This window comes from Gymnodraco acuticeps, unplaced genomic scaffold (assembly GCF_902827175.1).
Source record: "Gymnodraco acuticeps unplaced genomic scaffold, fGymAcu1.1, whole genome shotgun sequence".
Lineage (NCBI taxonomy): Eukaryota > Metazoa > Chordata > Actinopteri > Perciformes > Bathydraconidae > Gymnodraco > Gymnodraco acuticeps.
Window position 1 is genome coordinate 4580720 of NW_022989748.1, and position 27182 is coordinate 4607901.

The following is a 27182-nucleotide window of genomic DNA, read 5'->3' on the forward strand; positions in this document are numbered from 1 at the left end:
TGTCCACCGGCCGTTCTGTGGTTTTCCAGATTCTACAGATGGCCAGTCCGCCCCTGTGTGTGTGTGATCATTGGAGCTATGTGCAACTCAAGGCATATGCTAGAACGGGAGCTGCCTGGACGCTGCAATCATGTTGCGCACTATCCGTGCTGAGTGTGCTGACTTTTCGTACAATGTCCCACTGTCTGGCTTCCTGCATAAAGTCAAGTGCTCGGCGCAGTTGTGGCGAAATGTCGCTCCTCTGTTTTCATTTAAACAGCTCCATATCCGTTAGCGCAGCTAGCTAGCACCAGATGCTAACAACAACAATGCGCGTAAGGTCTCTCTCTCGCTCGGGCCACACATACACACACCCTCCCGGTCCTCCCAATAGCCAGTCGGTGCCTGCCGGTGAGCGTGGAAGTGTGGTCTGCCACAAGCGGACGGTAGGAGCGGGGCTGTCAGCATCAGCTGGTAGATGGTATTTTAAACTCGATGCGCTCTGAAACTACGGGGCGGCCGAGGAAAAAAAATACACATGTGTTAATCGCGTTAAAATAATTAGTGGCGTTAATTTTTTTTTGCGTTAACGCGTTATTAACGCGTTAACTTGACAGCCCTGATATATATATATATATATGTACACATTCAGGAAATCTCTGATCATGGTCCCACCTCACACACCATTATTAAAAAATCTCTTTCTGCAGTGCTAGCACCCGTTTAACTTGGTCAGTGAAGACAGCACAGAGACTCTCTGCAGCATGTCATAGTCATTAAACGCAGCACAGGGTTAAAAGTCTCTCTGCAGCATGTTACAGTCAGTGAAGGCAGCATGTTGCAGTCAGTGAACGCAGCACAGAGTCAGAGGTCACAGTGTCTGCAGTAGGAAGTCTCAGTTGTTACGTTGGGGTCTGTGCATTGCGCACAGAGAAGGGGATCAGTCTGTGGTATACAGAGCCCAGCAGGATGCCGGCCCCCAGCACCAGGACGCAGATCAGGCTGAAGGCCCAGCGGGGGCCGAGCAGGGTGTAGACCTGAGAAACAAACACAGGGCCCAGAGTCCGGGCCCCGCTGCCCGAGGCCGTCAGCCACCCCATGTACACACCCTGCAGAGAGAGACACAAACACACACACGTAATTTGATCAGGTGGTTATTCAAAGAGGTTTAACCTTTGAGCGTCTCCACACTCACCTGAGGACGGGGGCCCAGGATCTTGGAGTAGAGGGTGTAGGACATGACGTTGCAGGCGGGGTACCCCACACCGATCAGGACGTCTGCAGAGATGTACTGCGCCAGGTGGATGACGGGGGTGTACTGACACCAGGTCTGCTGGTAGGGGCATCCAACGGGCTCCACAGAGCTGTTGGAGGCTGCAGACACCCTCCCCAATGTGCTGTTTGTCACGTCTGAGATTTCAAAATAAAAGCACAACCTGAGACAAATGTAACATTTGTGATATTGGGCTATATAAATAGACATTGATTGATTGATTGAACCTCAAATTATGTATCTTCTTTTTGTAATTATAATGTTTTAAAAAGGTGGTTAACCATCAGCCAATCACCAACCAAGGTAACCCCCCCCCCCCCCCCACCTTATCACCTGAATCTCCTCCTAGAGCACCATTGTGTTCTTTTTAACCAAATATCTCTCAGAGGGGCGTGGGGAGGGGCTCCTTATTTTCATCTAAAGTAACAGACAGAGAATCAGCACTTTTTATGTTTACCTGCCCACTGGATCTGGGGGTACTGGTTCCCCCATGGCAGCAGGATGAAGAAGCCACAGAAGATAACGGCCAGGCCAGCGAGCAGCACGGGACGATCTCCGACCCTGAGGAAGAAAACTCTCTCTGGATTAATTCTGAAATTAAATAAATAAATATATATACAGCATATTTCTGTCTGACACTCAGGTGGGGGGTGGCGTACCTCCGAGAGGCCAATTTCACCGCCACAAACACCGGGATGGACTGGATGCCGATGCCGCAGATGATGATGCCGTTGTACAGCACGGCCTCTCTCCCGGTCCACGAGAACATGTCCATGGAGAGGGGGGGTGGCGATCCTGGACACACACACACTCAGGTTTAAAATACTGGTTGACAGGAACAGGATAATATATTCGGTTATGTCCTTCTTACGTCTCGAACACGGCGAAGATGAACATGACGATGAAGAAGAGGACATTGGAGGTCACGACGGCCAACTGATCAAGGCTCTCCTCACTTTCCTCACTGAGCTCATCTTCGTCTACAGGAAGGAAAACAATATTTTAGTTTCCTGTCCTTTCAAAATAAAACTCTGTGTTTACAGGAGCAAGCAAACCTTCTGATGTGTAGTTGATGGCTCTGATCTGTCTTCCATGGTCATCGACACGGTGCTCTCTGTGTGCAGCGAGAAACACAAAGAGTAAGACTCCAACATACACATACACACACGGAGCTGAACACACACAAACCTGAGAAGCACCAGCCACCAAGCAGCACGTTCACGAGGCCGAACGCAGCCGCCAGCAGAGCGGGGGCCGTGTACATGTTGATCTGCAGGGAGAGAATCTGCACGGTCACCCCACCCTCCCCCAGGAAGGAGAGACCCGCCTGCAGGGCTGACAAACAAAAACACACACACACAGACACACACACGATGCAGGAGTTAAAGGTCTCCTGTTATACTATTTTAGGCATATATTATAGGTCTCGGATATATTAAAAAATATATAAAAACAGTCCCCTGACACAACGTGGACACATTTATGCATAAGAGACATCAAAACGTGCATTTTGCATGATAGGAGACCTTTAAACAACATGCATTGATTACTTGTAGGCTGCACTAACAGTGTACAGCTTTGTTCCCAATGCTGACATTTACACATCTGTGTTTAAAGCCTGTGTGTGTGTCACATAGAGAGGCTGCAGTAACATTATTAACCACCGCTGAGGAGTGTTAAACCTTAAAGACAGGTGGTTTAATGTAGGAGCTCAGATACTTCCTCAACTGGCTCGGTTGACATCAATTGAAGACTGTGATGAAGAGTACCTGGTCCCAGGATGAATCCCAGGGCCTGGCAGGCGCTCATGTTGGCCATGGCTGAGGTGCGCTCCTTCAGGGACGTAGCTCCAGCCACATAAGACCTCACCACTGCCACGTTACCTACGACACAGAAAGAGGTCACATGACTGCAGCATAGGAAGACTCACTGCAGGACGGAGTAACACTCACCTGCTCCGAAGCCCACCAGCACCCGGGACACCAAGACGTGCAGCTTGTTGTGGGAGGGGGGCAGGTAGGCGTAGGCGTAGTAGATGTTGGCGAACAGGTTGATGAGGATGGAGCAGACCAGCGGCTCCCTGCCGGGGGCGGTGATTGGACCAGAGACCGAAGAGAGGCGAGGCCAACATCTGCCCCAGACTGTAGGCTGCCACCACCCAGCCCAGGAAGCTGGCAGTGGTACTGCCATCCACCTTAAATATTAAACATTAAATAGTAAAGATATCCTAAGTCTAAATCCTCTGCAGCTTTTCTTACTTCCTGTTTGCAATAAGGAAAATATCTTCTCACCTTCTGAAGATAAGGCCACAGAGATGTGATGACGATGGTGAAACCTGAAAGCATTTCGAGACACACATCCTCATCCTCTTACACTAAGCACAGGATAAATGTTTTTATATTCACAGTGACAGGATAGTTTTAATGTTATTATTTTTTAATTATGTGTAGCTGGTTCGGTGGTTCCTCACCCACACTGCTGAGGAACATGGTGAAGTACATGACTCTGATGGACCTCCAGCGAGGCTTGTAGTCTTCATCCTGATAGTCATCATACCTATGCAGGGGAGAGACAGGACAGTATTATAGCACAGCTCAGTAGCGTAGGCAGAAATTTACTTCAGGGCAGGCCTGTATAAAATAGGGTGGGCCAGCTTTTACCAGGGGGAAAAATTACTTTAAGGTAGGCCTGGCCTATAATAATATATAATAATGCCCATTGCCAAGCATCGTTGTAGCATTCCCTCCGAATAATGGTCGAAGACTTGACTGATGATATGAATTTATTGAAATCTCCAATATCAACGTAAGAGCTATAAAGACACAAAAATAATACATTTAGGCTCCATCTGTATTAGAATCACTTTAGCATACTACCAAAAGTTAACTGTAAACAGACAGTAAAGCTACAAAACAGTATATAAACGAATTAGCACACAACCTACATTTTTATATTACAGTTAATACCAACCTTGTGCCTCTTCGGGGGGGTGCTAAACTTAAACATAAACTTTTATCCTTTACTTTTCTCCGTGTTTATATGTAGTTTAATCTCCGCTCCTTTTCACCGTCACGTTGTTTCCATAGCAACAACAACTTCCTGTCAACAGCGTAAACTCGCCTTCAAAATAAAAGCATCTTCTAAATAACATGAAGTTAACCTAAATTACATTTAGGTTAGATTTCTACGGCTGGCGGATGTTTTCTTCATTCGCCACGATGCCTACCGCGGCCCCCTTACGACGGCCCGTTCCGTGGCCCCCTTACGACGGCCCGTTCCGTGGCCCCCTTACGACGTTCCGTGGCCTGCCCCCGCCCTCTCCTGCGGCCTCCTTCCGACGGCCCGTTCCATGGCCCGGCCCTCGCCTGATGCCCCACCCTCCTCGGCCCCTGTGGTGCTCCCTCCCGGACGCGAGGATTGTGTCCATGTTTGAATTCTGGGGGGGCTTGTGTAGTGATCACTGTTTATCATAATTCACTCATGGAACTGGTTGGGGGTATTGTTCCGCACGGACACACATGTTGACTGTACCTCCTGTGTGCCCTCCTTTTTCTTCTTCCCTTCTCTTCCCGGACTGCAACCGGACAACATGTGCTTTTCTGCTGCTCAATAAAGCCAACTTTGCACCTTCGATGCACCGCCTCCGACTCCCTTCTCTCGGCACTACAATATAAATATATATATATATGTGTGTGTGTGTCTGCATCTGTAGCCTGTTATTGTCTCATTATACCGCACTGTGAATGAATCAAAGTAAATATATAAGTCATCAAGAACACATCTGTCCATCAGACAGAGGGCTGCTGTGACTCCTGTCATCATTAATGGATGTCTCTTTAAAATGACCGCTCAGAGGAGAGGAGTTCTCATTTCTCTAACCGCCGGCTGCTTCCCCTCCTCTCTCCTCGGCTCCCCTCCTCTGCTCCTCCACTCGCATCTCCTGTGGGCGGGACTAAGGCCCTGTCTCAAGTCGACTTTTTTCATTTTCTCGCTCCTCGGTCCTCTGTCTCACCGGAAGTTGATTTGTCTGCGCCATCTTGAGTACCGTCCCATGGCTCTTATTTCTTCCGGAGGACCGAGGATCGAGGAGCGATAATGGAGGAGCGATAACCGAGGAACCACCAGACCATCCTCCGATGAAATCCTCAGATACTCGCCCCGCCCCTTTACTCTGTATCGCTCACTGATTGGACAATGCAGCACATGCACTGATCTGATGCTTCTTGACATGAGAGCCGTTTCCCAGCGGAGTGAAGAAAATAAATGAAACTCACGAGAGTCACTCCTCAGTTTATAGCCTACCGTGTTTTGTTTCAATTAATGTATCATTTAGTTACAAATATGTGATATATCTGAACAACAAAGTGGTCAAAAATCATTTTATTCATTTATTGGAAACATTTTCATGATCGCTTTTTTCGTTTTACATTTTCAGTTATTGTCATTTCCATTCAGTCAGTCATTAAGTGCTATTAAAATGTTAATGTGCTACATATCCACACAAAGTGTGCAATCCAATGAATGTTAATCTAACTGGGTTTTGATAGATAACATATCTCTTTTTCTTCTCTCAATTATTTTATTTCTATTGTGCACTCTAATCAATATTAATCAAACTATTGTTCGTTTATACATTTTAAGAATGGCGTTTATCTTTTTTGAGAATGAGTTCTTATTTTATTTATTGGGGTCTACTTCTACAACAGATTATACAAATGTTTGTGTCAGTAAATGTGTACTAACAGAGGCGGGGGTGTTTGTGAAAACAACGGGGACAGAGCTAGTAGGCTTGTTTGAGACAAGCGAGACCTGCGCAGTTGCGATCAACGTCTTGCTAGTGCGTTGCATGATGGTTAGTCATTTTGTCCGACTTGCTTTGGAGGCTCGCCTACATGAGACGTTGAAATCTCGCGGGACAAAGACGCCCACAGCCTTGACGGAGCATCCACACAGCAGCGTGCGTTGACGCTTGGAGGTGGGCGTATCTGAAGCTTGGGGATTTTTTGCGAGCAACACGACCAACAACCAATCACATGAATCTCCCGCCCCCGACATACAAAGCAATAGCAATGTTAAAACGAAGTAAACTGGATATAAAATCCCCAAACAGGCGAAAACCTACCAGTTTCACCCACTGTCTCTGCCTCCTCCCTCATGCCTCGCTCCTCCGGTTTGTATCCCGGTAGATGAACAGAGACTGATCATACAGCACCGGGTGATTCACTACCGCTACAATGAATTTCCCCTCAATTTTTTTGAATATGAGGAAATGACCTGCGTAGTCTCTCCCAGCATACACGCGGTTTGATTGGCTATGCGATTGTACTGGCAGATTTGAATAAACGGGATTTCATTGGCTGACGCCTCCGTCGAGGCGTCAAAAGTTGAACATTGCTCAACTTTTGACGCCAACTACGCCAGCAACGCTCCACGTCGCTTCCCAAAATGCATTTCGGCTAAAAGTGACGTCACCCCATTCAAAGTGAATGGGCAGAAGCGTTGGAAGCTTCAGCGCACGCCGCTGTGTGGACGGGCCGTGAGAGAGCGAGGTGCGGCGAGGCGGCGCAGTTCCTCTCCACGGAGAAGGGTCTAGCTGCGGCCGCGGCCAGTACACGATAGTACACGATCGTACACGACACGTCCACCTGATACGACACTACGGTGACTGAGAAGGGTCTAGCTGCGGCCGCGAAAAGTTGTACTTCCAAATATGGTCAGAAGAGAGCACGCCCAACACGTGAGGTTTACAGACAACAAACAACATGGCGCACCGAGTACAGGTACTTAACGTATTGTGGTTTTAGATATAATTACATACTATTTAGGTTCTCGTTTGTTTGTCGATGTGCTGTTTAGCGCAGTGTAATTGTGTTTATTTTGCTATATATATATATATATATATATATATATATATATATATATATATATATATATATATATCTTAGCTTGACATGCTCGACGTTCAGTTAACTTAGCATATATGCTAACTGAACATGCATGTACTCTAATTTTGACAAGAATCTGATTTTATGTAAGTTTTAAATATTAATTGAAGGTGTCTTTCACATTTGAATGTTTTTTATTTAAAACATGTATTAGCTCTTATACTGTAGACATGTAAATATGTATAATTATTATTTTAAGTGTGGTTTAAAGTTAAATGGTAGTTATTGGGTAGAGCCAAGTAACCCAGGTGGATGCAATCAGGTAATTAGGACAGAGCCTCTGTTTTTAGATGGGGTTTATGCTGTAGGCCTGATATTTAAACTAGCTGAAGGGCTTTCTGTTCGAACCACAGTGAAATCTAGAGGTTGTTTTGTGCATTAAAGGGTTACCTTCTGAAAGTGAGGAAGTATGACCAGCTTTGTCCCATAGGATTATACAGGCCAGTCCATTGCTGCTTGTTTAAGGAGTTAACTATTTCCAATATTAAAGTCACTTAAATTGTATTCTATTTTATTCACCTATAGACAAACAACACAACACTCCGTGATGGAGCACGCCCAGAGCTCAACAAATTGGACTCGGACACCTTCCAGTGTCCATTTTGTGAAAGGACCGGGTCACACCCAGCCGCCACGTGTACATTATGTCTTGCATGTGCTAATAAAATTGTCATTACAGTATGCCTGGTATTTTGCCATGGAGGCCAGCTTTGACTTCAGCATTGTAAGTATTAAGGAAAGAAGTCACATTAAAATGCTATAACAAACTTAATGAAAATTGATGCTCTTTCTTTAGCATGACATGTCTCTCCTGAGAAGGTGGTGGTGTGTTATCCTGGTGGAAAACTTTGGACTGGAAGGGTATGCTGCAGTGCTACAAAAACATTTGAATTTGTAATTGTATTATCAAGAAGATTTGGGGGGAACACCTGGCTCTAAAATCCAACCTTCTGGTGAAGAAAATGTGTCTTAATTGCAGGTATGGAAAGAGGTTTGCTCACTATAGTGAGGAAGGCAGGGTGACCCTTAGCGACAATGTCCCACGTACATTCAGTCGTAAAAGGACACATGCAAGCAGCACCATGGTCAGTGTATCGCTCAACGTATCTATGACCCTGTGTGCCTGTTTCAGAATGGGTTACTACTCCTAAAACACATACTACATAGAACTTATGGTACATGCAACATTTGTTTTGTGTGGTACTGTGTCATTCTGAATCGAGCCTGGATCATTTTTGGAGGAGTTAAAACCGTGCATGTAAAGCACTGTCAAAATAATGGTTGACTGTCTACAGATGCCCCTGGACACTGATGAGGACCACTCCTATAACAAGAGGCCTTACAGCTTCCTTCCTAAAGAGTCGGTTAGTGAATGGACACATTAAAGTGTACAACCCCTGATGCATGTGATTTTATAATATTACATATGACTTCTTTATACCATCTAGTCTTATCAGTAAGATGGAACTTTGTTCTCATGACCTCGCCAAGAACATGAGTGAGGAAGCGCACCAAAGGCTGAAGGACTTGTGAAAGATTCCGAGGAGTTTATTATTTATTCAATATTTTTTTAAGTTGACCAGCTCTGATTTTCTATTTGATGTTCGGTTCAATAAATGTTCATTGAGGAAAACGGTATCAGTGTCATATTTTATATACATCACAGTGAATGCTGAACTTGCCTGACCATATACTGCAGTTGAAAGTACACAATGAAACACTGGCTCAATCAATACAATTCCCACATGCTCTACCCCGGAACCTGCGGTCTTCAGACACTGGCCCCCCGCACCAACCTGCGATCCTTCGGGGACAGAGCCTTCAGTATGGCAGCCCCCACTCTCTGGAACGCTCTCCCTGCGGAGATCTGCAACATCCCCACGCTTGATGCCTTCAAAAGGGCCCTCAAGTCCCATCTGTCTGCCAAGGCCTTTGGCCCCAAATCTATTTGTTGTTTTGTCTGACTGCCTTTTGTTATGTTTGTTTCTACTCCTGTTCTTCTTTTTAAAGGGACCTTGGGTCTCATGAAAGGCGCTATATATATCCCATTATTAATACATCATTGGTAAGCATTTTTGCAATATTCTGGCTTTCACTGTTCAAATGAGATGTCAACCATCAAAATGGGATAAGGGGTTCCAAGGGGTTCTCAAACGGATAGGTTATTAATTTATTTGCCTAATAGTTGCTTAAAACGCCTAATAGTTGCTTAAAACGGATAGGTTATTAATTTATTTGCCTAATAGTGGCTTAAAACGCCTAATAGTTGCTTAAAACGGATAGGTTATTAATTTAGTTGCTTAAAATGCTACAATAACATGCCATGTACGGTCTCCACCGTAGGCGGCGTAGTTGTCGTCAATTCGCTTTGCATTTGCCATGCCTCTCATCCACCGTAGTGTCAGGTGGGCGTGTCGTGTACCATCGTGTACCGCTGTCTGGTACTGACACCGCCGTGTACTGGCCGCGGCCGCAGCTAGACCGGGTTGCGGAAGCGAAATGCTTGATGGGGAAACGACCTCCATGGAAACGACTCGCTGGTATCTCGAGCTGAGCGCTCATTGGTGGTTTTCACCCCGTGCTGCTGATGAAACTCTCCAATTGGCTCGGCAAAAGTGTGTTGTTTTGTGTCAGTTTTACGTCGCCACATCCATTCCCATTTTTCATCATTGTTCCACAATGTTTATCATCATGAAATTAATATCTATATATTTTATACTATACTTGCACTGCTTACCGTTTTCATACTTTTTATATCTTAGCACATTCATACACACTGTTCATACTGCTCACAGGCTGATATCTAGTGTATTCATACCCCTCACTGTTTATTCATCATTCAATTCATTCTATATTTTATTCTGTCTATTGTGTACATTACTTTTCACTTTACTGCTTGTTGCACCTGGTTAGAAGCTAAACTGCATTTCGTTGTCTCAGTACCTGTAATATGTGCAATAACAATAAAGTTGAATATAATCTTGAGCAGGAACAAATGTATTTACTTAGTACATATCTGACATTAACGACATGTGTGCATTCTTTATAAATGCAAACCGAGTCAAGCCGACTCCGGAGGTGGCGGTATGCACCTTAAAGTTGTTTGCAATCCGCCAAAAAACCGAGAGAAGAAGAAGAAGACGAAGCCGACTCGGAGCGGTCCAACTTCAGGCGAGCTTTTTGAGACCTCCCCCGGCTGCGATCGGCTATTCTCGTCTACTTTCGAGGCGAGCCGCAACGCGTCTCAAACGCTAGCCTCATCCCAATACCCCTCCTCGACTCCTCTCTACCCCTCCTCGACTCCTCTCTTCCCCTCCTCCGGGACTTGACCCGGAAATTGATCAAGACACGCTATGTTGAAGGACGTCCCAATAGCTGAAATGCACACGGAGGAGTCGAGAGGTTTCTCAATACTCAAATTTCCCCTCCTCGATTCCTATCCTCGACTCCCCTCCTCGAGACTTGGTGCCGCCCACAGGAGATGCGAGCGGAGGACTGAGGGGAACCGAGGAGAGAAGAGTGGAAGCAGCCAGCAGGCGGTTAGAGAAATGAGAACTCCTCTCCTCTGAGCGGTCATTTTAAAGAGATGTCCATTAATGATGACAGGAGGCACAGCAGCCCTCTGTCTGATGGACAGATGTGTTCATGATGACTTATATATTTACTTTTAATTCATTCACAGTGCGGTATAATGAGACAATAACAGGCTACAGATGCGGACATATACACACACACACACATATATTTATTAGGGCTGTCAGTCGATTAAAATATTTAATCGCGATTAATCGCATGATTGTCCATAGTTAATCGCGATTAATCGCACATTTTTTATCTGTTTTAAATGTACCTTAGAGGAATATTTTTCAAGTTTTTAATACTGTTATCAACAGTGGACACATATGCTTTATGCTAATGTTTATTATCATTTGAACAATGACAAATATTCTCATGAATATTAAACACAACAACTAGGGCCGGGACTCGATTAAAAAAATTAATCTAATTAATTAGAGGCTTTGTAATTAATTAATCGAAATTAATCGCATTTTTAATCGCATATAAATATTTGACTTAAGAACAGTGAGAAGCAATTTTTTTCACATGGATTTTAGTATACCATTAGGCGCATTCACACCGCAGTACTTTTCCCACAAAGGTTCATGAGAACTTAGTTCATGAGAACAAATTAAGCCGCTGACGTCACTTCTTCTTCTTCTGCTTTAGGTTTACTGGCAGGCCGCAAACCACTTCACGGCGTATACTGCCGCCCAAAGTCCCCGGCCGGAAGTCCCCGGAGTTGGGGACTGGCTTCAGTAGAAGCTGCTGGGAGTCCCAGCAGCTTCTACTGAAGCCTTCCGAGTAAATCGCCAGAACGCCGACACCTCCTCATCTCCACCGCTCCCATGTTTTATTTTGTGTTGCCATAAGTTAGTCTCTCTGCGTTTCTGCGCTGGGCTAATGCTAATAATGCTAATGCGAGGATAATAAAATGGCGGCTTCACCAAACTTTTTGGGAGTTTTACGGGGCGTGGTTTGCAATCCGCCCAGCCAATCAGAAATATAGCTATTTTCTCACAAGAGAGCCGTACGAAAGTCCCTGCTCTCTAGCATGGACTTTCGTGGGGGTAAAAAGGTTCTCATGAACTAATTTTAGTACCGGCTCTTTTTGGTGTGAACGCGATAAAAGAGGCTAACGTCCACGCTAGCTTCCACGCTAGCTGCTATATGTTTTGCATTGAGCTGATACTTGAGGCTTGATGTGCTGCGGTGATATGCGAATTCCTTTTTGCATAATTTGCACACAACCGTGCTCTTATCAACGCTTCCATCCGTCCGTTTTTTAAAACAACATTTCCCACTGTTGTTCACCGTGGTTTGTTGTTGTCTGAAGTCATGAACGTTAGTTGGTGCTCCAGTATAATCGGTACGCCTGAAACTCATCCAGTGAGAAACGTTCCGCGGTGCAAAAATAAGTGCGATTAAAATGCGTTAATTTTTTTAACGCGTTAATTTTTGTGTAATTAATTAATCTTAATTAACGCGTTAAAGTCCCGGCCCTAACAACAACCTATGAACATTACAAATATTCGCCTCAATTCAACCTGGAACCTCTCTCATACAATAATACAATATAAATGGTGTGTGTGTGTGTGTGTGTGAGATGGATCGTTGGAGCTATGTGCAACTCAAGGCATAGGCCTATGCTCGAACGGGAGCTGCCTGGACGCTGCAATCATGTTGCGCACTATCCGTGCTGAGTGTGCTGACTTTTCGTACAATGTCCCACTGTCTGGCTTCCTGCATAAAGTCAAGTGCTCGGCGCAGTTGTGGCGAAATGTCGCTCCTCTGTTTTCATTTAAACAGCTCCATATCCGTTAGCGCAGCTAGCTAGCACCAGATGCTAACAACAACAACAATGCACGTAAGGTCTCTCTCTCGCTCGCTCGGGCCACACATACACACACCCTCCCGGTCCTCCCAACAGCCAGTCGGTGCCTGCCGGTGAGCGTGGAAGTGTGGTCTGCCACAAGCGGGCGGCAGGAGCGGGGCTGTCAGCATCAGCTTGTAGATGGTATTTTAAACTCGATGCGCTCTGAAACTACGGGGCGGCCGAGGAAAAAAATACACATGCGTTAATCGCGTTAAAATAATTAGTGGCGTTAATTTTTTTTTGCGTTAACGCGCCCTAATATTTATATAAATATATACAATTTCAGAATCAAACAAGTATGAGAGCACTCTCATAATAACGTAACACAATCAGAGACTGGATATAGGCCTATCCCCCCCACCCCTCTCTCAGGTCGCTGAAATGGGGAATTGAAATTGCGGGCCAAAAGTTGTACAAGTATTAAAAGTAAGCATAGGACACCAAACCAACTGAGACCCGTCTGTCCGCCGCATCTACGCACTGTACAACACACACCTACACACTGTACCACACACACACCTACTGCTCCTAAAGCATAATCAGGCTACAGCCGTTGTGTATTTTATTATGTGAAGCACTAATGGTCTTAGAAAAATATCGACTCTTTGTTTGTAGATATCTACTAAACTACAGCATACAAATACAGAAAGTAATGTAGGCCTGTTATACTGAGAGATATATATTTTACACACTGCTCTGCTTTCTGCACGGACCTCACAGCTGTTCTCACTGTAAACATTGCGTTGCGATGAAAGCAGTTACTACTATAAACGGCCCGTCTACACTACAGGCGTAAAAAAATGCTTTCAACGCTTCGCCCATTCATTTGAATGGGGTGACGTAGGATATTTTCAAACTTCGCCGAACTGCATTGTGGGTAGCATGGCAAGGCGGCGTTGCAAGCATCGCGAGCGTCTATCGGCGTCAAAAGTTGAACAATGTGTTCAACTTTTGAGGCTCGATGCTTGCTCGAAGCTGGCGTCAGCCAATCAAATCCCGTTTTTGCAATTCCCGCCAATCGCTAGCCAATCAAACCGCGTGCAAGCTGGGAGAGCCAGACCGCAGTTCATTTCCTCATATTCCAAACGAGAAATTACGGTATCAAATCACCCGGTTCTTTCCGACCAGAACGATTTACCGGGATACAAACCGGAGGAACCAGGCATGGAGGGAGGTGGCAGATACAGTGGGTGAAACTGGTAGGTTTTCGCCTGTTTGGGGATTTTATATCCAGTTTACTTCGTTTTAACATTGCTATTGCTTTGTATGTCGGGGGCAACCAATGTGATTGGTTGTTGGTCGCAAAAAATTGCCAAGCTTCAGACACGCCCAGCTTCAAGATTTTTTTATGCCTGTAGTGTAGACGGGCCGTAATATCCAAGGGATGCATGTAGAGCTGTCATTGGCTGAAATAAGTCCGGCCGTGCGTCACGCCTCCACCGTTCCCGGAAATGCATCCGTGGAGGAGCCGTGGAGGATGCATCAGTGTCTCCTCAGTTAGAGCTCCTCCAGAGAGCCTCCTCGATGCTCGGTCCCTCGAAGTGCATTTAGAGAAATTAGATGTCCTTCAACATGGCGCGCTGAAATTCATTTCCGGGTCACTACCGGAGGACCGAGGAGTCGAGGAGGGGACATTTGAAACCCTCTGAGGAGGGGTGAGGGAGGAGGGGTACGGGGAGGAGACGAAAGGGAGGATACACGCGAGCAGACTACGCGGAAGTGTTTTCACTACTCGCGTATAAAGCCCCGACCCCACCTTCACAGCTGGTCGATTTCAACAGAGGAAAACCGACAACTGGAAGATGAGTGGAAAAGCGTCACAAGTGCTAAAGTGCTCACAGCTCCGTGGGAATTATTATGTGCAATTGATTTCTAAAAGGCTTTTACATTACTATAATTATAGCCTATATTTATTTAAATGTAGGCTACATTTTACACCAAAACGGAACACAAAAGCAGGACCAACCATCATACATTGAATTCCTTGACTAACAAGAGAAAGATTCATTCATTTAAATAAATATTTAACGACAAATGGGCCGGGTTCTAAGGGGTTATTCAGTTAAGGCCCGATGAGAGGGGATACAGCTGTGCCACATGTCATCATTAAACAGAGTCGTTTAAGAGTGACGTTTGATTGTGAACGAGGCCATCCAATTAATAGGCTTGTTGAGACGCGTTGCGGCTCGCCTCGAAAGTAGACGAGAATAGCCGATCGCAGCCGGGGGAGGTCTCAAAAAGCTCGCCTGAAGTCGGACAGCTCGGGAGTCGTCTTCTTCCTTCTCTCTTCTCTCGGTTTTTTTGGCGGATTGCAAACAACTTTAAGGTGTATTACCGCCACCCTCCGGAGTCGGCTTGACTCGGTTTGCATTTTATAAAGAATGACCACATGTGTTTAATCGTTAATGTCAGATATGTACTAAGTAAATACATTTTATTCTGCCTCAAGATTAGATTCAACTTTATTGTTATTGCACATATACAGGTACTGAGACAACGAAATGCAGTTTTAGCTTCTAACCAGGTGCAACAAGCAGTGAAGTGAAAAGTAATGTACACAATAGACAGAATAAAATATAGAATGAATTGAATGATGAATAAACAGTGAGGGCTATGAATACACTAGATACACAGCAGCCTGTGAGCAGTATGAACAGTGTGTATGAATATGCTAAGATATATAAAGTATAAAAAGGGTAAGCAGTGCAAGTATAGTATAAAATATATAGCTATTAATTCCATGATGATAAACATTGTGGAACAATTATGAAAAATGTTAATGGAGGTGGTGACGTAAAACTGACACAAAACAACAACAAACTTTTGCCGAGCCAATTGGAGAGTTTCATCCCCAGCACGTGGTAAAACCACCCAATGAGCGCTCAGCTGGAGATAACCAGTGAGTCGTTTCCCATCAAGCATTTCGCTTCCGCATGCCCGTGGAGAGGAACTGTGCTCGCCCTCGCCGCGCATCGCTCTCAAGACTGCGGGCTGTCTTTATCCCGCGAGATTTCAACGTCTCATGTAGGCGGGCCTCCAGAGCAAGTCGGACAAAATGATCTAACCCATCATGCCAACGCACTAGCAAGACGTTTGATCGCAAACTGCGCAGGTCTCGCTTGTCTAAACAAGCCTAATACCTGAGGACTCCTCTGTCCTCGCGTCACCTCCTCGTGTCTCTCGCTCGCATCTTACGGAGGCGGGAGAGCTAAGACGCAAGGAAGGGAAGCGAGTGAGGGAAGGAGGAGATGGGATGAGGTGTGGTCTCATTGTTTGAGACCATAGCCTCATCCCAGCAGGCTTGTTGACTGCTGTCAGACGAACAGCTGTGCGGCCGCTCATCACAAACGGACGTCGCTTCACGTGACGCTCCGGAGGAAAGGACGTTCCCATTGCTCTTATAAACCTAATTTCCCTGCTTCTCGTGGTTTTCCTTGCGTCTCTCCATGCTTCCCTGGTGGGAGGGACTAGACGCAGGGGAAACGACCGCAAGTGAGGGAAGCAAGGATTTATTTTAACCGACCTAAGACACGAGGATAGGAGTAGAGGAGGGGAAATTCCAGAAATGAGATACGGCCATTCACTCACCTGTCTGCGTCCTCCCTGAGCAGGGGAGTGGAGTCATCACAGTCTGCAGGCTGGGACATGTCTGGAGACAGCAGTCAAGCTGAATTACTTCAGTTTATTTAGAGTTTACAGCTGTCCGGTGGACTCTGGAGACGTAAACAAAACGTGTCCATATGTCCGAGGGTCAGTGAACGGCTCTGATAACTAATGCTAACTGAGAGCCAGCAGCTAATGTTAGCGTCTCAAACTAAAATAAACATATTAAACCCACGCGTTAGTCCAACGTATCATGCTGAATGGAGCAGTATCCAGCCGACTGTGAGGTTAATAAACGGCACTAACCACCCAGAGGCTCATAAACACAAACTATAAACAGAACTAAACTAATCACTCTGCTTGGTTGGCGCAATCACAACAACATACACTTCCGGTTGAGCATTTCAAAGTAAGGTGAATCAGAGCTAAATGATTTAATTATTCTAAGTGGGCTGTTCAGCCTCACCACATTTTTGGGTTGCATTTGATTTTGTTTGTAATATATTTATTCTATGCTCCAAATAAACATGTTAATAATCCCTTGGTCATTCGTTCTCAACTGCATGCATTTTTTTGAAGCCTGTTTATCTTAACGCAACCCACTCACGTGAGAACTCCCCTTCCTCATTATTAGGCTTGTTTGAGACAAGCAAGACCTGCGCAGACCTGCGCAGTTGCGATCAACGTCTTGCTAGTGCGTTGCATGATGGTTAGTCATTTTGTCCGACTTGCTCTGGAGGCCCGCCCACATGAGACTTTGAAATTTCGCGGGACAAAGACGCCCGCAGCCTTGAGAGCGAGGCGAGGCGAGTTGGCGCAGTTGCTCTCCACGGGCTGCAGAAGCGAAATGCTTGATGGGAAACGTCTCGCTGGTATCTCGAGCTGAGCGCTCATTGGTGGTTTTTACCACGTGCTGCTGATGAAACTCTCCAATTGGCTGGCAAAAGTTTGTTGTTGTTTTGTGTCAGTTTTACGTCGCCACATCCATTCCCATTTTTCATCATTGTTCCACAATGTTTATCATCATGAAATTAATATCTATATATTTATACTATACTGCTTACCGTTTTCATACTTTATATATCTTAGCATATTCATACACACTGTTCATGCTGCTCACAGGCTGATATCTAGTGTATTCATACCCCTCACTGTTTATTCATCATTCAATTCATTTTTATTCTGTAGGTTGTGTACATTACTTTTCACTTTACTGCTTGTTGCACCTGGTTAGAAGCTAAACTGCATTTCGTTGTCTCAGTACCTGTAATATGTGCAATAACAATAAAGTTGAATCTAATCTTGAGCAGGAACAAATGCATTTACTTAGTACATATCTGACATTAACGAATATACACATTTGTGCATTCTTTATAAATGCAAACTTGTCAAGACCACTGACGGAAGTAGTTTTGAAAAGTAATAAGTGGTTCTGTCTTTTACATGTATTCAACCCCCCTTGTACTGATTTGTTTCAAAATGAACTGACACTTGAGTCATTCATTTGTAGTGATATAATAATTGTGGGATTTCTATTGCATCCACTTCATCTGCAACGAAAAACGCCAACGCAATTACCGCCATTGCAAACCCAGCCAGTCAAGCCGACTCCGACTCCGAGCTGTCCGACTTAAGACGAGCTTTTTGACACCTCCCCCGGCTGCGATCGGCTACTCTCGTCTACTTTCGAGGCGAGCCGCAATGTGTCTCAAACAAGCCTATTGACTCTCCGTGTTTGGTTTAACCACAGACTGCATTCATTTAATTAAATACAATGAAAAGCTCCAATAACATGTTTACTGTTTTAAGGTTAATTTAAAATATAGTGTTATTACTTTATTATTTCCCAACACTTTAATAGGACAACAGCATATAAACAGGAACAATAAATTACAGAGGAAATTAGAGTGCTTTGTCAGGGTCATATGTCTGTCTGTCTGTCTGTCTGTATGGTGAGTAGAAACTGTACAAGTATGCAGGTGTACACAGTATATAGGCCTATTCTGTATCTTTTCAGTATATGTACAGGTGAGTATATACAGGTGAGTACACTATATACAACACAGGTGAGTATATACAGTTAGTTGAGTATACACAGGTAACGAGTATACACAGGTGAGTTTATACAGGTGAGTATACTGTATGTACAGGTGAGTAAATACACGGGTTAGCTTAGCACTGAATATATGTTCTGTGCTCGTGTTTTCATATTAAAGTGAATCCTCCAATGACCATTTCTGGGAGTGATGTGTTGCCTACTGTTTGAAATGTGAGATGTTCCCTGACGAAATTGAAAGTGAAAGTAAGAGAGGGGCAAAACGTGGGGGGACAAATCACGGCGAAACTGACTTCAATCTCTATCTCTTTGTCTTGTCTCTAATCCATTTTTTTAAACGAAATCTTTATCTCTGCAGCTTATTTAACTCTGTATTCTTCTCTGCAGTCTTCACGGACTACAGTTTGCGCGGTTTGACGGTCTTTGTCTCTGAAGCAGCACGATGGGTAGGTTCAATGAGCGAGAGCAGAACATAATATATAATAATATATAATAATAATAATAATTATTATTATTACCATGAGCAAGTCTGTTCTGTTATGTAAATGTGTAAAGTGAGTGTAGGTTTGTGTTTCACAGGTGCTCTGATGCTGATGGTGGGGTGTGGTGTGTTCTGCTGCCGAGCTGCTCCTGGTACGTTTGTATGAAGTAGTAGCATGGTGTAGAAGTACTCAGATATTGTACTTAAGTAAAAAGGGTTTTGATTATAATTATTTATGCTTTAATGTGTATGTAATGGTGCAGCTAATTTTAATTTGTAGCTGCATGGTAGCTTGTGATTTCACTTTAGGTGTAACTAAAGTCTTATTTAAGTGTTGATATATTTCACAACATGATTCAAAATCTGCAAAGTAACTTGCGGTATTAAATAATGTAGTGGGGTCAAAGTACACTATTTACCTCTGAATAGTGGTGTGGGAGTAAAAAGTGGCAACACATTTAAAATACTTCAACAGTAAAGTAAAAGTCCCTCAAAATGTAGGCCTACTTGCGTTACTTTACATAACTGGAAGTAGCTAAGTAGCCTACTAGCTTAGAGTATTTATATTTCCTTCAAATATTGAACATATTTAGCACTACCTTTTTTTTAGTTTTTCTAGTAATAGAAATATAAATAAGTTGGGGAATTTTAGGTGAGATTTTATGGATTTCTACGGGGGATTCCACAGTTTGCACAGATTTATAAAGCTATAAAGTGATGCACACAACAATATCGTATATTCTGCAGATGTGTTGATGGTTAACATGTTGAAAGCAGGTGTTATGGTGTTAAATGGTGTTAGTCAAACATGTGATGAACCTGTGTGCTGTGTTTTCCTATGTGTCAGTGTCCAACAGCATGCAGGGGGGGGGTCTCCGGTCTCGGTGCAGCTTGGACACACAGCCACCCTCCCCTGTTGGCTCTCCCCCCCCCAGAGCGCTGAGCAGCTGGAGGTGCGCTGGTTCCTCCCGCGAGGAAGCTTCGACTCCCCGGTGCTGCTGTACCAGCGGGCCCATCTGGAGCACGGCTCGCAGGACGCTGCGTACGCCGGCAGGGTGTCACTCGGCCTGAAGGACGCAACGTCCAGCGGGCTGCGGGAGGGGGACGTGAGCCTGAAGCTGGCAAACGCCACGCTGCAGGACGCAGGAGACTACAGCTGCTACGTCAGCAGCGACAAGGAGTACGACACAGCCACCGTCAGCCTGGTGGTGACAGGTGAGTGCGGGCAGGTGGAGGAGACAGCAGAGCCTGCAGACCTCTAATCCTCTGCTCTTCCTCCTATAGTCACCGGGACCCCCCCTCTGCTGTCCGCAGTGTGGATAACGGGTGTTCAGGTGAACCTGAGCTGTGAGTCCGAGGGTTGGTCTCCCCGCCCAAGCCTGCGCTGGGCCGACCCCCTGAAGACCCTCACCCCGCAGAGCCTGCAGTACAGCACCGCCCCCTCCGGCCTGGTGTCGGTGCACAGCTGGATCCTGCTGCCCGCCTCCACCCGGGTGTCCTGCTGGGTGAGGAGCAGGAAGTCCGGCTGAAGCTGCAGGAGCCCCCTCAGGGGTGAGAACAAGGGGGTCTCTAGGGGGCTTCAATGAATGCAGCAGAAAAATGCACAGGGAGGGATATTACAGGAGGTCAAATTTGAATGCAATACTCACATTTGCATTTTCAACTGCTCATATGACCATATACAATTTAAACTTCACAGACAGGTTTTTAATATCTGCAGAACAATATTTAAATCCCAGTACATCTCCTGTGTTTCAGGGTCGGAGGGGGGGCAGCCGCAGGGTGGGCAGCATTCGGTCTCCTCCTCTCCGCAGTGCTGCTGGCAGCTGCATTTCTGCTCTATAGAAAAAGAGAGGTACCTCTTTATGGTACCTTTTTAACGCATCATTGTTATGTTATATATATATATAAAAATGATATGCTGAAAATGATCTGTGTTTCAGGAAAGAAAGCCAAATTGCCCGTTGAGGGTAAGAAGCATTGAACACATTATTATTATTTTTTATTTCACTTACACACATTTGGTGTGTTCATGAAATGTTAATTAAATTAAATGTAGTGTGTTGGTTGTATCTTGAGTATGTGCCACAGATTGACACTTGTTTGTGCTTTATTCCCCAGAGAATCAGAAACTTCTACCAAAAGGTATGAATAAATTACAACAGACAAAAAGATATATTATTCGGCTGTATTGATGACAATGATATTGTGTTACAGGCAAGATCGAGCCAACACAGATATCAACAGCCCGACAGAGCTACGGTAAGGACTTCACAATGTATTAATGTTATTATTATAATAATTATCTCTGTGTTTACCCTCTGTGCTTTAAAATCATTTAACAAAAGTCCTGATCGTAACCGATATGATCCTCACCTTTAAACCCTTTAAAGGTTTGATTAAATAATGCCACAATTATTTTCTGAAACTAGAGCCCAGTCTGTTGTGATTGGTTAGCTGGCCGGTTCTGTTGTGATTAATCAACCACACATAGAGATGTCCCTCCCTTAGATGCCCCTTAAATTGTACATGCACAACACCTATAGAACAACCTACAGGAGGAGGAACACCACAAAGAGATAATAGGGCCTCTTAATAAAAAAATTAGGAACACACCGAGTCACACTGACGCTGCTTTCCATTTCCCACAGTTAATGTGAAACCAGAACCTAATGAAATAAGTACCTCAAAATTGCGGAAAATAAAATCAGAGACCTGCCGATTAATTTCCCCGATGGAGATCAGGTGACCTGTCTCACCGCCATCACCGGGACACCCTCCCTCTCCTCTGGACGGCACTACTGGGAGGTGTCTCTGGGAATTTAAAGGCAGGGCTGAAGAAGTTCTGGTGGGTGGGAGTGACTACAGCCTCCATCCGGGCAGACTCGCACCTCACTCCATCCTCCTCCAACCGGTTCTGGTTCCTATCCTCCTCCCCCACCAGCCTACAGCTTAGCACAGTCTTCGGTGGCACTGCTGCCCCCCCCGGGCCGCAGCCCGGGGTGTTTCTGGACTTTGACGGGGGGAGCTCTCCTTCTATAACGTGGAGAAACAGAGCCTCATCTGCAGCCTCACCGCAGCTTTCACCGTGCCGCTGTTCCCTGTTCAACCCCGGGAAGGGCGACGCGGCACCCATGGAGTTATTACAGAGGAAGGTGGAGGCTGAGCAGGGGGGGGGCAACACTGAGTCTAAGGCGGTCTGTGAAACTGAAGCCGGACACGATGGAGAAGCTTTATAGGTTAGGGAGTGTGGTTGAGGTGCTGTAGCTGCACTCAGAGCGAACTACATTTCATGTTTTGATTAATAATAATGAAGAATATTGTGCTTTTGTTGAACTGTAGTAAGTAGAAAATAAGTAGCTTAAAGAGAAACTGACATTTGGGATCTACATTCCTCTTCAGCGAAACATGTTGTTCAATTAACACTCCATAGTTTGGTCCATCTGCATGTACCTGCTCATAAGATAAGATAGTACTTTATTGATCCCAATTTGTGATATTAAACACTGTTATGAATATCTTTTAATATTTGTGTGAATAAACTCAGTCTGCATGTGTTCATTCCAGTTCTCTGTTTCACTCTTCAGTGTTTCCCACAGATATGAAATATACTTTGGGCTGTGGTGGGCGGTGGTGGCAAGGAGGGGGGGGGGGCGCGAAAAAAAAAAAAAAAAAAAAAGTTTTAACAACATTATTTATTGACTTTTCATTCCGGTATAATCATTTTGCGCAAGATGGCACTGTTTGTCAGAGCACTTCATCCTTCTGGGATTTCATGAAGAACAGCTCCAACGCCTGTGTGTATGGGAATGCCTCTGGTGCTGGTCCATTAACTGCCAGTGTTTCCCACAGATCTGAAATATACTTTGGGGGGTGGTGGTAGCAGGGGGGGTTGAGGTGACGTGCAACAACATTAACCTTTCTGTTGGTCGCTTGTTAGCAGACCCTTCACGCGATGGCAGAGCGAACAGGTACAGGTACAGGTACAGGCAGGGTCCATATGATAGCCCTATAGTTTAAATCTACTACCCAACATGAACATATGGAAATGGGTTACTATTTAAAAAAAATAAATGTATTTATTAATGTATTTAGGAACCTATCCATGTGATTTTTAGTGGGGGTCGACCTCAAATCCTCTAGGGGGGTCCAGGGGCATGCCCCCCCGGTAAGATTTTATTTGGAGTTAAATGCATCAATCTGGTGCATTTGAGGGGAAAATAAAGAGACTAGATCTATGGAAACACCTATATTTAACAGAACTGTATACATTTCAATAATCATAAAATCAAGGCCATAACCAAAACATACCATTTCCAATATGAAAAAAACACTGAAACTTGTTTATTAATTTAGTTTTGGTTCATTTATAGTTGTGAGTGTGTCTGTGCTCCTGAATCAGCCTCTTCCTGTCTCCCTCCTCTCCCCCCTCTCCCCCTGCTCCTCTTGAGGCAGCAGCAAAGACTAGTTTTTCTCTCAACAAGTTTTAAAAGTGTATCTTACCTTTTTTCACCTAGTTAACTTTTATTTATTTATTCATGCATATTTACTAATCACATTACATTTCACTGACGCTTTTATCCAAGCGACTTATAAGACCGATTACAGGGACATTCTCCCTGGAGTAACTAAGGGCTAAGTGCCTTACTCAAGGGCACACTAGTGCTGGTGTTCCTGGCGGGATTTGAACTCACAGCCTTCCGATCTTCAGCCCACCTCACTATCCATTAGACCAATCACTACCCTCTCAAATGGAAATATGTGTTTACAAAATGGTGACCACACCGTTTGAGACCCACTGAGAACTTAGACTAAGTTAACTATCTAAACACTCAGAGAGTCCTTTACCTCACCTGAGCTGAGGTTATCCCGAGCTTGAATGACACACAGAGACCAATCAAGGGCTTTGATTTATGATCTGTATGACAGTGGCCATGTCAGCAGGCCACATCATGTGGACAGCCAGTCACCCTGTGTGAGGCAGGCCACTTAACAGGCCAGAAGGAGGCGAGATCAGAGCAAGGGAGCGAGGGATCATTGTCTACAAGTTAATCGATCGCAGATGGCGTCGTGGTCACGGACGAATAAAAAAAAATTATATAAAAAAAAGATTTAATAAAAAAAACCAAAAAAAAACTAAATGGGTCGCGAAATATACTTGGGCGGCCGTTAATATACCTGGCGGCCCGCCCAAGTATAGTCTTGTGTGGGAAACCCTGCTCTTTAAAAAAAAAAACATGTCATAATGTGGTACACTTTAATAAGTAGAGGTAGTATTTACAGTATGTACACCATCAACAACACTGCTCTGCCGTCACTAATACTCTTCATATGAAGTATTTACACTATGGGTCAAATCATCTGAAATATAGATGAAACTCTGATATGCAGTAAACACAGGTCAGCGGGCATCCGTACAGAATGCATCACAGGTGCATCATGGTCCAACAACACTGTGGGCAATAAAACAATGTCAGTCAATATAAAAACAACATTTACACGTGGACACACACACACAGAGTGTATGCAGTGTGTGAACTGATGCACGGAGAGCTGCATCAATGATCTCTCCATTGTTTTTGTCTCCTTATAATAAATCCTCAATTAGAATTTGGACTTCTAAAGCCTCTGGAGTGGAGTGCACCAGCTGGGCGTAACTCTACGTCCGAGTAGTAGAACCGAAGGTTAAGACCAAACTAAAGTTATGACTAGTGCACCACTTAGACCTAAGCCCTGTATGCGTTGCATGCAACTTTTACGCCTAGTGTGGAGCAGGCGTAAATCGGAAAGACAGACTAGTATCCATAGTAACGTAAAACAGGCAAGAAGGAAATTAACGATGGCGGTTGCGTCTTGTTTACATGTTTAACAACGAAAGGGCCTTAAGACGAGAGAGTCGTCCGTGATCGAACAAACCCACTGGACATCTATTCAGAGAGTGAGCTGATAGAGGTTTCGTTTCTGCAGACAAGCCCTTTATGAATTAATCGAGGAGATCTCCCCTCAACTACAGCACGGATCAGACAGAAACGCTGTTTTCTCCCCAACCTTGCAGGTGCTGATCGTGCTCAGATTTTACGCTAACAGGCTGCTTTGAATGGAGAAGTTGAGTGTTAAATTATGTAGACCGTGTGTTGCTTGGCAACAATTACTGTTTTGCGTGTATTGACGTGGACGCGCATTTTAAGACGAGGCCAGCTACGACCGTGACTAGTCAGGCCTGGTGCACTCGGTGTAAATTCAAATAAGTCGGACGTAGCTAAGCCGGACGTTAAGAGTTAAGACCTACTTTTTTACGCCCAGCTGGTGCACTCCACTCCTGGAGTTACTGGAAATGTGTCAAAAAGTATCCTGCGCTGCCCCACTGGAATATAACAATATAACAAAATATATATAATATTAATGTAGCCGCATCTTTTTTTGAACTGGCCGACAGGTGCAAACGCCCAACAACGTCCCGAAACATGGACAATAGGAGAAACACTGCAAATCAAAAAAGACAAATGTGCCAAAACACATGCCAAATGAAGAAACAACAATGTGCATGTGCTTTGGAACATTAGTGTTTATTATGTGCATCTTTCTGAAGCTGCAGTGTTTCCCGTGATGGAAGTGTTCTGAGCCGCTGTAGCGCGTTTGCACCGTTGGCCTCCGTAGACCCCGTGCACAGATCTGCACCATCAACACACATGCAACAATAAACTCCTGCAGCACGAGGAAGATGGTTGAGAGTTTTGAACAAATGATGAAGGAAGCTCCAAAAAGTTCTTGGTCCGAGCTCCTCCACCTGCTGCTGCTGCACCGTCCCACACAGTGTGAAGTCAGCGGGACGACAACAAAAATAATCTCTAAGACGCATTCACTGGACTCATATTCACAGGTTACACCCATCTGATCCATCACTGAGACCCCAACAGGAAGTCCTCCCTCTGCTGGTCTGTACATGAGGGTGGGGGTCAGTGTCTCCTCCCACCCTCTCTCTGCTGGTCTGAACATGAGGGTGGGGTTCAGTGTCTCCTTCCCCTCCCTCTGCTGGTCTGTACATGAGGGTGGGGTTCAGTGTCTCCTCCCCCCTCTCTCTGCTGGTCTGAATATGAGGGTGGGGTTCAGTGTCTCCCCCCCCTCTCTCTGCGGTCTGAACATGAGGGTGGGGTTCAGTGTCTCCTCCCCCCTCTCTCTGCTGGTCTGTACATGGGGTGGAGGTTTCAGAGGCCGGCGCTCTCCCTCCGCCCCTGCTTCTTCAGCAGCTGGATGCGGTTGTGGACGTAGAACTTGATGGACCTCCAGTCGCGCTGGTTGCTGACCAGCAGGGGGCAGAGCTCCAGGCAGCGCTCGCAGTCCGCCTTGGCCGGGACCCGCAGCTCCATCAGGTTCCTCTTCAGGTGCGTCTCCACCGCCACGCGCTCCGCTTCGGACCACGGCCGCTTCAGCACCCCACGCTTTCCTGGGACAGGTGGAGCAGAGTGAGAGGTAGACAGAGGAGAGAGGAAAACAGGTGGAGCAGAGGGAGAGGTAGACAGAGGGAGAGGAAACAGGTGGAGCAGAGTGAGAGGTGGACAGGGAAAAGAAACAGTGGAGCAGAGGGAGAGGTAGACAGAGGGAGAGGAAACAGGTGGAGCAGAGTGAGAGGTGGACAGGGAAAAGAAACAGGTGGAGCAGAGGGAGAGGTGGACCGAAGGAGAGAGGAAACAGGTGGAGCAGAGGAAACGTGGAGCAGAGTGAGAGGTGGAGCAGAGAAGAGGAGGAAACAGGTGAGAGCAGAATGAGAGGAAAACAGGTAGAGCAGAGTGAGAGAGGAAACAGGTGGATCAGAGGAGAGGAGGAAACAGGTAGAGCAGAGTGAGAGGAAACAGGTAGAGCAGAGTGAGAGGAAACAGGTGGAGCAGAGTGAGAGGAAACAGGTGGAGCAGAGTGACAGGTGGACCGGAAGAGAGGAAACAGGTGGAGCAGAGTGAGAGGAAACAGGTGGAGCAGAGTGAGAGGTGGAGCAGAGTGAGAGGAAACAGGTGGAGCAGAGGAAACAGGTGGAGCAGAGTGAGAGGTGGAGCAGAGTGAGAGGTGGAGCAGACTGAGAGGAAACAGGTGGAGCAGAGTGAGAGGAAACAGGTGGAGCAGAGTGAGAGGAAAAAGGTAGAGCAGAGGAAACAGGTGGAACAGAGTGAGAGGAAACAGGTGGAGCAGAGTGACAGGTAGAGCAAAGTGACAGGTGGAGCAGAGTGAGAGGAAACAGGTGGAGCAGAGTGAGAGGAAACAGGTGGAGCAGAGTGAGAGGAAACAGGTGGAGCAGACTGAGAGGAAACAGGTGGAGCAGAGTGAGAGGAAACAGGTGGAGCAGAGTGAGAGGAAAAAGGTAGAGCAGAGGAAACAGGTGGAACAGAGTGAGAGGGAAACAGGTGGAGCAGAGTGACAGG

At 45.5% G+C, this 27182-nt stretch overlaps 2 protein-coding genes and 1 pseudogene across 2 annotated transcripts; 2 read left to right on the forward strand and 1 right to left on the reverse strand.

Annotated features, from left to right (window-relative positions):
- Window positions 1-620: 620 nt before the first annotated feature.
- mfsd8 (major facilitator superfamily domain containing 8) lies at window positions 621-16986 on the reverse strand. Its single transcript, XM_034237571.1, is given in 14 exon segments — window positions 621-1088; window positions 1175-1389; window positions 1710-1813; window positions 1912-2036; window positions 2038-2047; window positions 2124-2232; window positions 2308-2397; window positions 2459-2587; window positions 3022-3135; window positions 3205-3334; window positions 3336-3446; window positions 3544-3587; window positions 3723-3808; window positions 16220-16986. Coding segments are annotated over 14 exon segments (1533 nt in total). The 5' UTR covers window positions 16279-16986; the 3' UTR covers window positions 621-881.
- A 1268-nt stretch (window positions 16987-18254) lies between these two features.
- LOC117562066 (butyrophilin subfamily 2 member A2-like) lies at window positions 18255-22332 on the forward strand. The gene is given in 10 exon segments (XM_034239873.1): window positions 18255-18262; window positions 18870-18923; window positions 19619-19986; window positions 20056-20271; window positions 20274-20322; window positions 20531-20622; window positions 20713-20741; window positions 20893-20916; window positions 20989-21033; window positions 21423-22332. Coding segments are annotated over 10 exon segments (894 nt in total). The 3' UTR covers window positions 21432-22332.
- Window positions 21448-22332, forward strand: LOC117562134 (annotated as a pseudogene).
- Window positions 22333-27182: the final 4850 nt, after the last annotated feature.